This window comes from Myotis nattereri (assembly GCF_964212035.1).
Source record: "Myotis nattereri genome assembly, chromosome: 13".
Lineage (NCBI taxonomy): Eukaryota > Metazoa > Chordata > Mammalia > Chiroptera > Vespertilionidae > Myotis > Myotis nattereri.
This window is the reverse complement of record NC_138088.1, coordinates 21,749,965-21,768,583: the sequence shown is the minus strand read 5'-3', so window position 1 is coordinate 21,768,583 and position 18,619 is coordinate 21,749,965. Positions and strand designations below refer to the sequence as shown.

At 41.7% G+C, this 18,619-nt stretch overlaps 1 protein-coding gene across 4 annotated transcripts in view; it reads right to left on the bottom strand.

Annotated features, from left to right (window-relative positions):
- Positions 1 to 10,794, bottom strand: part of DNAJC12 (DnaJ heat shock protein family (Hsp40) member C12) — a gene marked incomplete at its 3' end in the record, with an annotated part of 52,449 nt that extends 41,655 nt beyond the window's left edge. Inside the window, exons 1-5 of one of the 4 annotated variants that reach the window (XM_081105057.1) lie at positions 10,490 to 10,572; positions 9,365 to 9,614; positions 8,549 to 8,628; positions 6,844 to 6,952; positions 6,025 to 6,130 (exon numbers count right to left, since the gene is read on the bottom strand). In XM_081105057.1, coding sequence (XP_080961183.1) covers positions 6,025 to 6,102 — 78 coding nt within the window. In that variant the 5' untranslated portion in view covers positions 6,103 to 6,130; positions 6,844 to 6,952; positions 8,549 to 8,628; positions 9,365 to 9,614; positions 10,490 to 10,572. Of the gene's footprint in view, positions 1 to 6,024; positions 6,131 to 6,843; positions 6,953 to 8,548; positions 8,629 to 9,364; positions 9,615 to 10,489; positions 10,595 to 10,743 lie in introns of those variants that run through there. The other 3 variants (XM_081105055.1, XM_081105058.1, XM_081105056.1) reach the window with 3 other exon arrangements.
- Between the last annotated feature and the right edge of the window lie 7,825 nt (positions 10,795 to 18,619).

Here is an 18,619-nt window from a genome sequence, read left to right as displayed (position 1 = left end):
AGTAGGGGGTGTGCAGGAGGCAGCTGATAGATGTTTCTCTCTCATCGATGTTTCTAACTCTCTATCCCTCTCCCTCCCTCTCTGTAAAAAATCAATAAATTAAAAAAAAAAAAAAAAAAAAAGATGTATTGAGACTTACTGTGCGCCAAGCACTGTTCTAAGTACTTTACATATAGTGTCTCACTTAATTCCCACAACAACTCCATGAGGTGAGAACTACAATTATTCCCATTTTGAAAATTAGAAAATCAGACATAGAAAAGTTAAATAATTTTCCCAAGGTCATACAGATAGTAAGTGGCCAGGATTTGAGTTCAGGAAATCTAATTTCAAACATATAAAAATACACATACAAATATGTACACATACATGCATGTACTTATTTATATAATATACTAGAGGTCCAGTGCATGAATTTGTGCATGGGTGGGGTCCCTCGGCGTGGCCTGCAGGGATTAGGCCAAAACCAGCAGTCCAATGCCACCTGCAGCTCCTGCCTGCCGCTTCCGCTCATCCTGCACCTACTGCGGGCTCATGCCCAGTCAATCCCAATCAGACCCCTGGGGGAGTCCCTTGGCCTGGCCTGTGCTCTCTTGCAATCTGGGACCCCTTGCAGGCCAGGCCTAGGGACCCTACTAGTGCACGAATACGTGCACGGGCCTCTAGTATGCATATAAGATCTTTGGTTAATCTCTTCCCGCCCTCTCCCCTCCCCGCCTTCCTCTGAGGTTCATCAGTTTGTTCCATGTTTCTATGCCTGGGGTTTCCCACCCACCCAGCCCCCCCTCCCCCCCACCACCCAGCCTCCCCCCCCTCCACCAGAGCAGCACTCGCCAGTCATGAGCCCTGCCTCTGGCACCCATCCCAAGGGGGTTGGGGAGTCCAGGATGTGATTGGCCCTCCAGACAGGTGGTGGGATGCTCTTGCTGGCCTGGGATCCGGATCTGTCCAGCTGACATTCGCGCCAGTTGTCAGGAGCCACCTGGAGGTCCCTTTTATATCATTTCTTCCTTGCAGAGCATCTAGGGAGGGGAAGTGGCCATGATGCCCGAGGCCGACTTCCAGGAGGCCAGCATCACTATTGGGATCGTGCCAGCAGTGCCAGTCCGTCAGTGCCTGGCCCATTCTCCGGAGATTGGACCTGCAAGACTACTGAGGGAGTGAGTGGCTGCCGCAGGGCTGGTGGGCCACCTGGACGGTTGATCAGCTGAATGGCACTCCCACTGTGGGAGCGCACTGACCATCAGGGGGCAGCTCCTGCACTGAGTGTCTTCCCCCTGGTGGTTAGTGCATGTCATAGCGACTGGTCGACTAGTCAGGTCATTTGGTTGTTCGGTCGCTTAAGCTTTTAGATAGATAGATAGATAGATAGACAGACAGACAGACATAGCATATCTATATGCACACATAATTGCTATGCATGTCATAAACCTAAATATTAGGCATCTAAGTTGGCGTTTTTCTTTGTGCTCTCTTCATACTCCATATTTCCTTATTAAACACTAGAGGTCCGGTGCACAAAATTCGTGCACGGGCAGGGGGGGTGGGGCGGTCCCTCAGCCCAACCTGCACCCTCTCTAATCCAGAAGCCCTGACGGCTTGATTTGATGAACCTCCCCGTGGTTCTCTGCTCTCTACAGGGCCTGGCTGCTCCACGCCCACTGCCCAGAGGCTCTCCGTGGCTCAGAGGCCTTCCACAGCCTGGGCAAGATGCTTGCCTCATCGCCACAGCGACGAAGCAAGCATTCAACCAGGCCACTCATGCTGCCCGCTCTCAGCAGCCATCCTCACAGGACTGAGGGACTCTGGCGGGGCTGAGGGAACTGGGCACCGCCATCTTGTGGCTATGGGTGCCACCATATTTGTGACAGAGTGATGGTTAATTTGCATATTACCCTTTTATTAGATAGGATAATCTAATTTTAGAAATTAAAATTTAAAACTTAAAAACTTATCTTTTCCATATCCTATTAGCATAATATTTTGATCTGTGCCAGGAAATACTTTAGTATTCAATAAGGACTGATCTGATTCCCACTTGGACAGATCTTGTCTAGCTTTCCCTGGCCACACTAATGCCCCATGTCTCTCCTTCTGTCATCTAAATTTTGACCGTGTAAGATCATTTCAAGCCCCATCTCTTCTCTGAAGTCTTTTCAGATATTCTCTCTCTAATTCCCATTTCACTTATAGACAGTACCGTATAACACAGTGCTTATTTGTTCTCAAATTGTTTCCTGTGTATTAGCTTTGGCTCCTCAACTGGATGTTAAATTCCTTATATACTCATACCGTGTCTCACCTTTCCGTTTTGTTTCTCCCCCACCCCCCAGCCCCACCCCACATTGCTTCTAAGACTGCCCGGATGCCAAGTGTTAAATAAATACTTGATTACGGACTGACAGATGTTCTTCAAATAGTATGACTGTAATATAATAGGAGCTTTCTGAAAATTGTGATTTATTCATTAAAAGAATGAACTGAATCTAGTGATGGAAACTTTTATGTTGAGGAAAAGACAAAACTCATTTTAATAAATCGGTTATTTAGTACCCATCATTTCAATTCAATTAGTTTGAAACTGCATTTTCCACACAAAACTCCAGATGTTAGCCCAGTGTGGCTCACTTGGTTGAATGTCATCCCATGCATCAAAGGTTGCCAGTTCAATTCCCTGCCCAGGTAGGGGGCATGCAGGAGGCAGCCCATCAATGTTTCTCTCTTATGGATGTTTCATTCTCTCTCCCTCTCCCTTCCTCTCTCTAAAAAAAAAAAAAAAAAAAAATTAATAAAAACATATTTTAAAAATATGTATCTATTACAAATCATTTTTAAATAATGTGAACTTTTAAAAATTAATGTGAATTATAGAATAAGGATAAATTTACAAAGTTCCAAGTATTACTGTGAGGCCAAAACAACACCATACCACAACTACAACTATGTGCCAGGCACCATTCTAAGCACTTTCTATATCATGTCTCATTTAATCCCCAAAACAACCCTATGAGGTGGGTACTATTATTATCCCCAACTGAAGATAAGGAAACCAAGGCATAGAAAAGTTAAGCAATTTTCCCAAAGTTGCACAGCTAGTAAATTGTAAGATTTAAACCCAGGTGATTTGAAGTCAACAAGAAAAAGAACTAGAAAAAAGAAGCAGGCGTTTCCCTTCATGAGTTTTTGCTCAGTATTCAAGTCCATGAAATCTTGAAATTAAGAAGTCTTCTTATCATTACTGTAAAATGGTGACCAAATATTTTAAAAATCAAATAAGATCCACACCAGAAAGAAGGCCTTATACCTCTAGTGTGTGACGTCTGCATCATTAAGGACTTTAGAAGATGTTATATTATAGCATGTGTCTTTTGTGTAAAATGTGATATAGGAAGGAAACGCTGACTGACTTGGACTCAAACTTTCATAAATGCTTTTTAAATGGGAGGTATGTTGGTTTCTACTCAACAGCATGGAAATCCTCCCACAGTTTACATTTGTCATTTAATTAATTTCTAACACAAGCTGTAAATTGTAAAAACTATATACTAAAGCAAAAGAATTATGTGTGACCCGGCATATCTCAGTGGTTAAGCATCAACCTATGAACCAAGAAGTCATGGTTCAATTCCCAGTCAAGGCACATGTCCAGGTTGCGGGCTCAATCCCCAGTGTGGGGAGTGCCGGAGACAGCCAATCAATGATTCTTTCTCATCACTGATGTTTCTATCTCTCTCTCCCTCTCCCTTCCTCTCTGAAATTAATATATACATACATATATATTTTTTTATTTTTTAAAGAATGCCCTAGCTGGTTTTGCTCAGTGAATAAAGCGTTGGACTGTGGACTGGAAGGTCCTGGGTTCGATTCTGGTCAAGGGCACATGCTCGGATTGTGGGCTCGATCCCCAGTAGGGGGGTGTGCAAGAGACAGCTGATTAATGATACTCTCTCATCACTGATGTTTCTATCTCTCTCCCTCTCTTAAATCAATAAAAATATTTTTAAAAGAATTATGTGTATCTCAACTCAATTGTTATAAAAATTAAAATATCAAGTGGCTTTGAAATTATAACTGCTAAATTGTTTTGAGATATGAACAGTTATGGTCAATTTTTCAGAGCATCAAATCAAGGAATATTTGAAGTAAAGGAAATCCATCCAATACAAATCAAGTAAAGGAAATGTCACACTACTCAAAATTGGCTAAGATATTTTTAAATGGGAAGGATACCTATAAAAAGAATTGACAAAATTATGGAAGGTCATTTCATTTTAAACAAATGATTGTTATCTACACTTCTGTGCCATTGACAGAATCAGTAAATGCATCTAGAAGAAGGAGTATAATGCTTTTATCCGTTTAATATATCCCACAATATATGCAGAGAAGTATGACTATAACTGTTAACCATGAAATTAAACTGTTATAAGCATTATAAATAAACAACAGGACCATATTTTTAGTCTATTCAAAATTAATCCTCCTCCTGTGTAGACTGAAAAGAAAATAACAGAACTACAAGAGACTGACTAAACAGTTGAAAGATTTATTATGGAGATGTAAAGATTCTTTATAACCTAGCATGACAGTATTTTTTAACCCAAGTTGTGAAACTTATCAAGTTTGATTATGCTCCTTTGATTTTAAAAAGTTCCTTCAAAAATTATTTGGCAATAGTAGAATCCAAGGTATGAATAACACATGGTAAAAATGGTAATAAGCTTTCAAACTCGCTATAAGCAAAATCACCACAAAAGTAAGCAAGAGTAACATATTATCCTAAAGAAGAAATATGCACCTAAAAGAGCATTATAACCTGTTTAGTGTGTGTGTGTGTGTGTGTGTAACTACAAGGTACTCAAGGTAAACTCCTCAAAGTGATGATGGTAGATATTTTAATCCTTTGTGTCCAATATAGCATTCTAGTCTACAATATACAAAATAGCATTTAATTTCATTTTATTACTAAACTCCAGCCATATAAAACAAAATTAAATAGAAAAAATATTTTACTTTAAAATATTTTATTTTAATAGCTATATTTTAGTAATGAAATAAAATATATTTTAAAAATAGACATAAATAATATGAATATATGCAATAATATAATTAAAATATATTTCATATTCATCTCAATATTTAAAATTTTGAAAACTAGAAATAAATAAAATTTGTAACAATAACAGAACATCCATTGTGGTACAATAAAATTATGTGATCATTAAAATATGTATGAAAAATGTTTCATAGCATGGAGAAATCCTTGTTATAATGTTAGTGGATAAAAAGCAAGAATCAACAAGTATATATAATATCCTCCCAAACATGTCTTCAAAAATACGTATAGGAAAAAGACTGAAGATTAATATGCCAAACATTAACAGTGTTACCATTGGAGATAGAATTATAAATGAGTTTCCCATAATTTAAAAAACTTTTACAACCTTTATAATTGTCTATGGGCACCTTTAAAACATTATTCTATTATGGATCAAGTGAAAAACTACAGAATTTTCACATGGTTTGTATCAGAAGCCACCCTTTTAAGAAGTAATTTCTCTTACACAATTTGAACTATTAACATAAAAGGATGCTTCTTGGTTTGCATAATTTAGCTACTCACATAACAGTACACATTTTAATAAAACATTTTAAAATCACCAATTACTAGAAAATTACATTTCATCTCAATTAAAATTTAAATTGCCATAATAAAGCTATCACTTATGTATGCTATGAAACACAGTCAATAGCAATTACAACAAAATTTCAAATATCTATTTTTAGTATATTTGAAATAGAGTCTATGGCAATACACATATTCAATCACAAGTATCCATAAAACTGCAAGAAGACACTATTCAAGTAAAGACCCAATGCACCTTAATTTTCTCTGAGCCAAAGGTACTTTAAAATAATACAAGATTAGGTTTTTAGGCAATGTGACTAAAATTTCAAAGTTAAAACCTTAAATAAAACCTGAAATACTGTTGTGAAAAAGAACAGCATAATTCACTGTCTTACCGAAGACAGTTCATCACATCCCAGTAACGTGTAGTAGTCTTCAGTGTCTTCCAACCTGTAATTCAGTATCGCGTCCATTTAGATCACTAAATCAACTCTTCTTGCCCTGAAACAAGAGGCACAATGAGCTGCAAATGAACAGGAAAAGCCTTTTAAATCTGGTTTACAGCAGCATGTTCCAACCTGCACTAACAAGGTTTAAGGCTGGACACAGCCAATACACACACCAGATGTCATCCAAGACCTGTGTAAACTACCTTTCATTGGCTGTTTACAGAAGAAAAAAATAATAGACCCTACCAAACTGTTGCAGTGCTGCCTGGGACTTGTAGTTTGAGTTTATATAAGTGATGCAGATTAACCACTCTCTTCTGGATAAACAAAGACTGTCCATTTTTACACACTCCCCAAGTGAACCATCTCTCCATCTCCTATATTTTTTTTCTTTTTCCTTCTTTTTAAATGATAAAAGAAAAATTTGAAGCAATATGCTAAAATCTTAGAATTTGTTAGATATGAATAGTGGGTGGTTTCCTGTGAACTTAGAAAATTTCAAAAAAATTTTAAATAGAATAAAAGAAAATAGACTCAGAAAGCAAATTTTCATTCATTTGATCATTTACTCATTCAACAAATATTTATTAAGGACCTACTTCGTGCCCAGCATGAAGGTAGGAAAGGTATGCTAAATAACTCTGGGTTCTTAGAGAGCTTACATTCTGATGGAGGGAGGCAAACAAATAAAACCATTTAAAATCGTGAAATAAAATAGGAAAGTGAGAAAAATAACTCTATGATGATAGGGTAGATTTGCTGTACCATTTCTCCTGGGCTGGCTCTCTCCAGACTCAAGAATGTGTCTGGTCTGGAGTGGATGCAGGGAACCTGTGTTTCAGCTCACCGTGGTCCTAGGAAATGCAGGTCAGGTCTAGGATTTAGAGAAGATGAGTGGTGAGGTATACAAAACTGTAACTGCCTTAACCCTTTAAATGCCCCCATAAATATCACCTTGGAAAAAATACTTTTTCACTGAGCTCACCTATATACATCTTTTTTAAAGCTTATTTCTGAAGAGAAATAAAGTAGTGAGGCACCATTTTCACCAATCCTTCACTATATATCCTCTCTTGCTAAAAGTTCTGTATGGAACTTATAAATAAAGTAATTAATTTTGTTTTAGAAATTTCACATCCCTTGAGGTTTTGAAGGCCTACGTGGGTATCACAAAAGCCTAAACAAAATAGCTGAAAATTGTCTTAAAATGATGTAAAGTTGCTGCTATGGAAAACAGGATGGTGATTCCTCAAAAAATTAAATATAGAATTACTATAAGTCCCAGCAATTGCACTTCTGGGTACACACCCAAAAGATTTGAATGCAGGGACTTGAACAGATATTTGTATACCCATGTTCGTAATACCATTATTCTCAATAGCCAGAAGCAACCCAGTATCCACTGACAGAGGAATAGATAAACAAATGTGGTATATACAGACAATGGAATATTCTTCAACCTTAACAAGGAAGGAACCCAGCTGGTGTGGCTCAGTGGTTGAGAATCAACCTATGAATCAGAAGGTCACAGTTCAATTCCTCATCAGGCCACATGCCCAGGTTGCGGGCTCAACCCCTACTAGGGGGCCTGTAGGAGGTAGCCAATCAATAATTCTCTCATCATTGATGCTGCTATCTCTTTCTCCCTCACCCTTCCTCTCTGAAAAAAAAGGGGAAAAAAAAGGAAAGAAATTCTAACACATGCTACAACATGGATAAAGTTAAGTGAAGACATTTTGCTAAGTGAAGTAAGTCAGACACAAAAGGACAAATTCTGTATGATTCTACTTATATGAGGTACCTTGAGGAGTCAACTTCATAGAGACAGAAAGAAAAATGGAAATTTCCAGGGACTGTGGGGAGGAGTCAAATGAAGAGTTAGTGTTTAAAAGGCATGAAGTTGCCCAGGCCGGTTTGGCTCAGTGGATAGAGCGTCGGCCTGCGGACTCAGGGGTCCCGGGTTCGATTCCGGTCAGGGGCATGTGCCTTGGTTGCGAGCACATCCCCAGTAGGGAGTGTGCAGGAGGCAGCTGATGGATGTATCTCTCTCTCTCATTGATGTTTCTAGCTCTCTATCCCTCTCCCTTCCTCTCTGTGGGGAATCAATAAAATATATTTAAAAAAATAAAAAATAAAATAAAATAAAAGGCATGAAGTTTTAGTTTGGAAAAATTAGAAAAATTCTGAAGATGGATGGTGGTGATGGTTGCACAACAATGTGAATGTACTCAATTCCACTGAACTGTACACTTAAAATAGTTAAAATGGTAAATATTATGTTATATATATTTTACCACAGTTAAGAAGAAAAGTGATATGAATTCCCTCAAACACTAGACAATATTGATCAGAAAAAGAAAATATTGCTCATTTATTCTCTATCTTGAGAAGAGTCAGGACAATGCTTTAACGTTCTTCTGAAAAACAAAAAGAAAAGATAATTGTGAAAAGAATTTTGGTAATCACTCACTCATGTTTTATGAAATGCAACTCGAAGCTCCTTTTCCTGAACCACCATATTCTCACATTCTGCAATGTACCATGTAGTCACTGAAAATGATGTAGAAACATATTTAATGCCTAGGAAATGTTAGGTGAAAAAAATCAGAAAACAATATGTACTATGTAAAACTTCAGAGCGCTAAGACCTATGCACGTTACTGGGTATAAGTTATATCAAATTCATCTCAATTTTAAAAGTAAAAAATATAAAATTTACATTTTAAAAGTAGGTATGGTATGATTCCAGTTTTATAAATATAAACTGTATGTATAGATACATTGTATAACTATAATAATCTATAATAATAAAAGCATAATATGCTAATTAGACCGGACATCCTTCCGGATATCCTTCTGTCATTCCAGACGAAGCCAGGGCTGCGAGGGAAGCCCGGGTCCTGGGTGCCTGCCAGTGGCTGGATGGAAGGAAGGCCAACTCTTGCATGAATTTCATGCACTGGGCCTCTAGTATATTTATAAAATATGAGAAGGTATATACACCAAAATAGATCAGTTGTCATTAGATAATAGGGCCACAGGTGACTTATATTTTATTCTTTTTCCTCATCTACATTTGCTAAGATTAACATATACTATTATTTTAATTTAAAAAAAAAAACAAGCAATAAAAAAAAAAAAAAGGAAGCAGTCCTGGCTGGTGTTCTCAATGGTTAGAGCACCGGCAGGAGCACACAAGGGTCACAGGTTCAATTCCTGGTACCCATTAATCATGTACCTGGTCCTTTCCTATAGGGTTAACCTACTCAGTAGGATGTGGGTATACCTGCAGAGAGATGTTTGTTCCTGCTGAAACCATGAAAGTAATTTGGTCTCTTAGTTGTTGCCACTTGGGAGCATGGACATGTTAAGAATTTGGGATCAGCCCAGCTGGTGTGGCTCAGTGGGTGAGCATCAACCTATGAACCAGGACGTCACAGTTAGACTCCCGGTGGGGAGCATGCAGGAGGCAGCAGATCAGTGCTTCCTTCTCATCCTTGATGTTTCTATCTCTGTTGCCCTCTCCCAGCCTCTTTCTGAAATAACAATAAATAAATAAAATATTTAAAAGAAAATTGGGCCAAGAATATGACTGTTTTCAGGAAAACTAATGGCCAATAAATATCAATAGTAGTGCAAACTTATTCATAATTATGAAACTGCTAATCAAAGAAAGTGGTTCACCTATCAGAGAAGCAAAATTTCTAATGTTTGATATTATCCAATGATAAAGCATAAATGACAAAATAAGCACTTTCATACATTTTTGGATAAGGGTGTGAATTGATACAATTTGGCTATTCGGCGGTATTTATCAGCATGTGTCTCGTTGCCTGGGCAATTCTGTCTCTCTACAAATGAACCCTGAGGATTTACACCAAAATATGTCCCAAGGCAATCATTGAAAATTCTTTGCAACAGAAAAAAATTGGAAGCAGCCAAAATGTCCTTCAGTGGGTGAAGAAGAGGACAGCGGATGAATACATTATGGTATTTACGGAATGTACTACTATCTAGCCATTTTAAAAAGAGTAAGATAGCTTTCTCTGTGCGCGTCTCTAAATGGATCAAATGGAAAAGGCTGGAGAGCGTATGAAGGCATTATCTTTTTCTGCACTTTTTAATAACACGCACGTCTGCACCTATACTCCCCCCCCTCCCACTTTTAAAAAGCAGATGTTTTCCTTTTAAGGGTGGGAGCTGGGCAGGTACAGAAACGGGGCTTTTAGTTTATGCCTTAGGAACTCTATCACCATACCACTTTTGTTTTCTTTTTATGCTTTTTGTTTTAAAACAACAAATGTCATTTGTCTTATTTACATAGGTTTCCTTGAAGAAAGCCTTTAAAAATAGTACAAAATAGGTAGTAGGGATCAAGTAAAATTTTTAACCGAATTAAAGGTCTTTGTACCTCAAGTGAGGCGAGTCCGATGCACAACTTCATGCCCAACCAGACGGGAAAAGCCGCCCGTCAGCTCACGCCCCGCCCCGTCCGCGCACACCCCGCCCCGCCCCCTCCCTCCCCCCCCCCCCCCCCCCCCCCGTCCTCTCATTTCCCCCTTCCCCTCCCTCCGCTTTCATTTCCCCTTCCTCCCTCCAGCCCCCGCGCCCCGCCCTCGCATCCCTCCCCGCCAGGTCCGCGCCCCCCACGCCCCGTCCGCTCACCCGCAGCACCGCCCACCCAGGTCCACAACTCCCATGAGGCATCGCGAGAACGACGTAAAAAGGGGAACGCGAGACGTTCCAGTTACTTCCGGCCTCCCGGAAACGTCCCTCCGGAAGTGCTTCTTCTTTTTTTTTTTAATATATTTTATTGATTTCTTACAGAGAGGAAGGGAGAGAGATAGAGAGTTAGAAACATCGATCAGCTGCCTCCTGCACATCTCCTACTGGGGATATGCCCGCAACCCAGGTACATGCCCTTGACCGGAATCGAACCTGGGACCCTTCAGTCCGCAGGCCGACGCTCTATCCACTGAGCCAAACCGGTTTCGGCCGGAAGTGCTTCTTTTTTAAATTCCGTTTGCTAGCGGTCTTCAAGCCGGAAATAAGAACAAGTGAAACACAAGCTCCAACGGAAAGGGGGAAGTCTGGGAAGTCGGAGCCGCCGGTCCCAGGAACCCGAGCGCGGGCCGGAAGTAGCCCCTCGGCGGGCTCCCCGCGCGCGCAGTCCATCGCGCGCCACTCTCCCGCCTCTGGCTTTCCTTCCTGTCTCTTGCCCTGTTTCTGTCGTGCAAACAGAACCGGCAGCTTTCCTGTACGGCTCATCGGAACCGAGCTTCCAGGGAGCTAAGGCCGAATTCCAGACACTGCCTGCCACCCCTCGCCCTGACATCCCACATGCCGGCCCGCTCCCTGCGCAGGGATCCTGGGAACCGATCCAAGGCCGCGGTTCCGGCCCAGCTACGAACCCGACGCCCGCTCAGAACCCACTGCTCCGTTCCTGCCTCTGATCTGGGGGAAAGAAAACGGGGTCGGCCGGCACTTGACCCTCCCCTGCAGCCTGTCCGTTTGTAAAGCAGCCCAATGAGCCCCTCCCTGGCAGCCGGAGCGGACCAGCATTCTGAGACCAGAGCAGGATATGTCTGAGCAGTCTTAAGTCAGACACGATGGAATGTGTGGTTCTTTCAAGGCTGCTGAGATATTACTTAGAAGTGTTAAGTGCAATAATAAATGCTAGTCATCCCGCCGTGGATAATGTGGTGTGGGGATATTGATAGAGGGGAGGGAGTGGGTATGTGTGGGACTGGGGGTATATGAGAACTCTATGTCCAGTTTCGCTGTGAACCTAAAACTGCTCTGAAAAATAAGTTTAATAGTTTAAAAAACAATAGTTACAACAGGAAGTAGTTGTAACCCCTTTATTGAGCCCCTACTAGGTGCCAGTGGTAAAGCTAGGATTTGAACCTTGCTGTGTCTGCTTCCTAAGCCCATAGTGAAGAAAATGCATTTATTTTTTTTTTAAATATATTTTTATTGAGTTTTTACAGAGAGGAAAGGAGAGAGGTAGAGAGTTAGAAACATCGATGAGAGAGAAACATCGACTAGCTGCCTCCTGCACACTCCCCATTGGGGATGTGCCCACAACCAAGGTACATGCCCCCGACCGGAATCGAACCCGGGACCTTTCAGTCCGCAGGCCGACGCTCTATCCACTGAGCCAAACCGGTTTCGGCAAGAAAATGCATTTAAAAAAAAAAAAATGCTGCATCAGATTATCTGGCCGGAAGTTCGGCATATTAGAAAATTCACTTGGCAATGCCATTTGGAACCCTGATTTCTGTATCAGCCCTTTACGGGTTCCTTGGTGAAAAACAACACATGCCATTTGTCTTATTTACAATTCCTTGATTTGTAAAGGAAGATACCAGACCGGAGTAATGAATCTCAAACTTAAAGGTGCACACGAATCACCTGGTGATCTGGTTCAGATGCAGCTTCTGCTTCAGGATATCCGTGTGAGGTCTGAGATTCTGCATTTCTGACAAGTCCCCCCACCTCTTACCACCACCACCACCACCCCCGAAGGTGCAGTCCCTGTTGACCTAGGGGCCACACTTGGGGTAGCAAAGTCCTGGATCGCCTGTGAGTTCTTTGCAAACTCTGACATTCTTACCCTGGATTATGCTTCAGAGTTCCACTAAATAACAGTTACCTTTAAGTCACTATGGGAAGCTTGTACTTGGACACAGTCTCCAGCACTACCTCATGATGGCCACTAGAGGGACTAGAACCAAAGGAATCATCGAGCTCCTAGGTTCAGTATTTACTTTCCTAGATTACTGCTCAGTACTCCTATTTAAAAAACAAAACACACCCTGCCCAAACTCAGTGCCAAAGGAACTATCAATAACAATGGTAATAAGAAAAATAATTTGAAACTTCACATTCTTTCCCCATGATGGAAGTCCTGAGAGGTAGTGAACATAAGTCAGGCAAGGATCTGGGACACCAGCCACTGCTTATGTTGGCAAGAGAACGAGATCTTTCGGTTTTATGAAGCCTGGTGCTATGATGTGTGGTCTGTAGTAAAAATAATTATAGGCATGAAGAAGTGAAGGTTTCCAGAGACCTCCCCTCACCCTCACCATCAGTTAGTTGCGCTTGTATTTCAGCACTGCTGCACTGGGGACTTGCTCCTGAAAACATGTTTCAATGTAGCTGCTGCTTTTTTTTTTTTTTTTTAAATATATTTTATTGATTTTTTACAGAGAGGAAGGGAGAGAGAGAGTTAGAAACATCGATGAGAGAGAAACATCGATCAGCTGCCTCCTGCACATCTCCCACTGGGGATGTGCCCGCAACCCAGGTACATGCCCTTGACCGGAATCGAACCTGGGACCTTTCAGTCCACAGGCCGACGCTCTATCCACTGAGCCAAACCGGTTTTGGCTTGCATTGTTCTTTTATGTAAACCCTGATTTGTCTCCTGACTACGACTCTGACTTCCTCTCCTACCACTTTCTGTCTTCTGTGCAGACTATATTCCCGATTCTCAAACTTGACAACTTGTTCCAGCCTCAGGACTGACTGCCTTACTTACTGGACCTCTCTCTTCTCCCAGGTCCTCTTCATTCCTGTGTCACCTTATATGTTACTTCCTCAGAGAGGCCTTTTGGGACACCCTTCACGTAACTGTTATTCCCCAGCCCAAATCACTCCCCATCGCCATGGTTTATTTTCTTCTTTCTTCTATCACTGAAATTTACCTTGTTCATTTATGTACTTGACTACCTACCTACTACTAAAATGTAATCTCCATAACAGGATCCTTGACTGCCTCATATACCTCATATCCTCAGTATCTAGAACATAAATTAGGAACTCACAAGTATTTGTTCATTGAATACATACATTAAATATACTATTCTGCAACTTATTTTTTCACTCACTGTATCTTGTACAGGTTGTATTTTACTTTGTGTAGATATTTTTATTTCAGTTATGTTCTTAATTTTTTTAATTTAACTTTTTTAGGTTAAATATTCACATGGCTCAAAAATGAAACAATGTAATGTAATACTTTAAACAAAAAATAAAAATAAAACAATATAAAGAGGTATTCAGCGAAATGTCTTATATCCACTTCTGTCTACCATCTGCCTAGTTTCCACTCAACCAGGTAGCCATTTTTACTGTATTAGCCTACTGTGTATCTTTCCTTATGCAAATATATATATCTCTATATATTCCTATTCTTTCTTTCCTCCCTTTTTGCACAAACAGTAGCTGTGCAATATACTTTTAACAGCTGCATGATATTTGTAATTTATATACATTTATAACTTATTTTACTCCATTCTCTATTGATGAACTTTTGGTTCTTTTAGTTTGGGTTATTACAATCAATGTTGTAAAAATTATTTTTATGCTCGATAAATGTCTGATAGAATAAATTCCTAGAAGTGGAATGACTAAATCAAAGGTGTGTGTATACTGAATCAGGAAAGATCTTTTCAAACTTCCCTCCAAGTAAGTTACCTCAATTTATACCAACAGTGTACAAGAGTACCAACTTCCCCTGTACCCTTGCCCATGATAAATATTATAGACTTGAATTTGTTCACTAGTCTGATGGCTGAAAAGTAGTTGTTCACTGTTGCTTTTATTTTGATTTCTCTAATTATGAAGTGTAATACCTTTCAAATTTTAAAAATAGCTCTGTTGATACAGAATTCACATACATGTATCCATTTGCAGTGTACAACGGCTTGGTTTTAGTATGTTCACAAACATCACCACTATTGCCCAGATGTGCAACCATCACCACAGTCAATTTTTGAACATTTGCATCACCTCAAAAATAAACTCACATCCTTTAGATATCCATCTCCTGTTGTAACGTACCCCGCGAATCACAGAAGGACGCCTCAAGAAGTCGAATTAAAGAGTCACATTTACTGCAATCCGGGACTATGAGGGGTCATTCCCAAATCTCATAGCCATAAGATGGTGGCAAAACCAGACTTATATAGGCAAAGATCACAAAGGTATTGATTACATCCCAGGGTTTGGAATGAGGCACCTGGCTCGCAAAAAAGCAGATTACAGAAGCAGAATTAAGCATGTTAATTACAGTTTCGGGTCTCGGGGTCACTGAATTGACAGAAATACATTATCTAGAGCCCTTGCATAACCTGGGTTAAATTTAGGCATGTTATCTAAATTACAGTTTTGGGTCTCCGGATCACTGAGTTGATAGAAACACATTATTTAGAGCCCTCGGGTCTCCCGACCACTGAGTTGTCAGGACAATTTAGAGTAATTGTGCTGTCCCGGTCTCGGGACCACTGAGTCAGCTGGAACGCACCGCCTGTGGCCACTAAAACAATTTAGGGTAATTGTGCTGTCCTGTTTCCAGGTACAGTAGAATGTGCTCTCTAAGAAGGCATTCAGTCGAATGGGATGACTTATACAATTTAGAAAATCAAAGTAACTGTCCATTGTTAAACAAAGCAAATAGGTACATAAGCCAAACAGTAGGGTTAAAGTTAAACTATAGATGGTAGCTACCATACTTCATCCTACCCCCCCATGACCCCCAACCCTAAGAAACCACTACTCTGCTTTCTCTGTCTATAGATTTTCTGGACGTCACATATAAATAAAATCATATAATATGTGTGCGTTTTTTGAGTGGCTTCTTTCACTTAGCATGTTTTTAAGATTCGTCCATGTTGTAGCATGTATTGGTACTTCATTCCTTTTTATGACCAAATAATATTTAATTGTATGGATATACATTTTTAATCCAGTTGTCAGTTGATGGACATTTGTGTTGTTTCCACGCTATTTTTTAAAATATGTTTTTATTAACTGGCCAGTGTTGCTCAGTGGTTGAGCACTGACCTATGAATCAGGAGGTCTGGGTTCCATTCCTGGTCAGGACACATGCCCAGGTTGTGGGCTCCATCTCCAGTATGGGGTGTGCAGGAGGCAGCCAAACAGTGATTCTCTCTCATCACTGATATTTCTGTCTCTCTCCCCCTGTCACTTCCTCTCTGAAATCAGTAAAAATGTACTTTTTAAATAAATAAATAAAATGTTTTTATTGTTGGTTTTAGAGAGAGAGGGAGGGAGAGGGAGAGGGAGAGAAACATCAATGTGAGAAGGTAACATGACCTGCTGCCCCCTGCATGCCCCCCACTGGGGACCGAGCCCATAACCTGAGCTATACCCTGATCAGGAATCGAACCAGGGACTTCTTGGTTCTTGGGTTAATGCTCAACCCATCCACTGAGCCAAACCGGGTACGGCCAGCATGCAGATTTTTAAGAGATCCTCTGGGAGAAGCCAAGGTTGGAAACCCAAGCCTGCCCAGTTCCACCTGGTTCCATTCTTCTATCTTTAAAATGACTTCCTTCAAAACGTCACTGAGACTTTTGCATAATAAGGGCCCTAGAAACTGCTACGGCCTTCTATAAGAGCGTTGAAAGTAAACTTTTAAGATCCTACATTGAGATTTAAATTTCAGTACCTTCCCAATCTCCAGGTGCTGACCTGGAATCAACCCGCCCTCCAGCTTCCCACCCCGGAGTCTGGCGCTCTGAGGCCCAGAGGACCTCTGCCCCTCTGGATATAACCCTCGTGTGGTTGGGCGCCCATTCCTCTTGGCAATGCCCTGGATTTGCTTTTGAGTGTGTTTTCTGATTGACCCTCTTCCTGTTCGCTTGATTAAAGTTTTGTGTCTTGCTATCCAGCTCCCTTTGGTCTGAAAGGGAAGGAAAGACTGAGGGAAGAACCAACCCCCCCCCCCCCCCCCTTCTTTGTCCTGAACACTTGACAGGAGAGTGCGGAAAGGGAAAATCCCAACCTGATAGGGGCAGTACTGAGCAATTACAGTCTAGCCACAGGCAAAGCCAAGCTGCCTCCTTCCATCCTGTTGGGCTCTATTTATTAATGTTACCGGCAAGGGGACCTGGACCTGAACGGGTCTCCTAGGGCCAGCCAGTAGTGTGTAGGTTCTTGACTTTGTGCAGGAAAACTTTCACAACATGAGTCCAGGTGAATCCTAGAGGACGCTTACTAAAGCTGGGGACAGGGAAGCCAGAAAGGGCTGGGGAGATGGGCCCAGGCTGGGCTGCTTGGCTCACTAAGAAGTCAGAGAACAGGGGCCCTGGGGACAGGTTCAGGGGGTTTGTCTGGGAGGAACTGCCGCTGCCCATTGCTGCCCTGGTTACAAGCCTCGTGGGGTCCCTTAGAGTTCGGGAGATGCACGCCTGTGGGGGGAGGGGGAAGCAGGGAGGCCCCAGAGTGCTCCTGGGAAGGCTAGACCTTTTTTGGGGTTTTTTTAAAAATATTTTTTTATTGATTTCAGAGAGGAAGGGAGAGGGAGAGAGAGCTAGAAACATCAATGATGAGAGAGAATCATTGATTGGCTGCCTCCTGCACACCCCACCCACACTGGGAATCGAAGCCGCAACCCAGGCATATGCCCTGACCAGGAATTGAACCATGACCTCCAGGTTCATAGGTCAATGCTTGACCACTAAGCTACGCCGGCTGGGCGAACCTTCATTTTGAGGGGTTCTAAAGGCTGGGTGTTTAGGGGAGGTCTTACAGTAGGACCCCAATATTCATCAGCTTTATGCTGATGTACCAAAATGAGGTTTATTCTTTTAACTTCATCTGTCCTTGAGTGTGGTTGGCAAATGGCACTATTTGGATTTCTGTTATCTGTCTCCCTGAATGTGTTTCTGATTGACCCTCTTCCTGGTCAATCAGAAAACACCCCTGGTTAGGGAAAAGTGAAATGACTTACTCTCAAGTGTCCTTGGTTTAAGATAGATAAGATTTACTAGAAGTCTGCAAACTGCTGTTAAACTGTCTCAGTTCCCCACTCTGCTTGTCCTGACTTACTAGCCTGTACCTCATTAACGTCTGCTCCCAACCCCCAAAAAGTCTGCCTTGACTTGTTCAGAAGTTTCTGAAATTGCCTCATTTCCACCACATGTGCAGTGTGCCCTGAGAATCACCTCAATACTCATTTGTGCCCACCTACCAAGTACCAGGTGACACGTCTCAATGTTTAATTCACAGAATAAAGTGCTCTCCTCAAAACATTCGATTCTGCCTCCAGTACTTCTATGCCTTGGACAGTGCAGAAGCACTGTTTGAGAATTTGCGTAATAAAATAGTGAGGTCCTGTGATAAAAGAATATTAATAAATGTTCCTTTTTTATTAACTACTAGGGGCCCGGTGCATGAAATTCATGCACTGGGTGTGGGGGGGGGGGCGGGGGGAGGGGGAGTGTCCCTCAGCCCAGCCTGCCCCCTCTCACATACTGGGAGCCCTCAGGCGTTGACCCCCATCACCCTCCAATCGCAGGATCGGCCCCTTGCCCAGGCCTGACGCCTCCGCCAGAGGTGTCAGGCTTGGACAGGGGACCCCCATCTCCCCACGATCACTGATTCTGACCCCCGCCCAGGCCTGAGGCCTCTGGCCCAGGAATCAGGCCTGGGCAGGGGACCCCCATCTCCCTCTGATCGCTTGCTCCACCCCCCGCCCAAGCCTGACGCCTCTGACCCAGGCTTCAGGCCT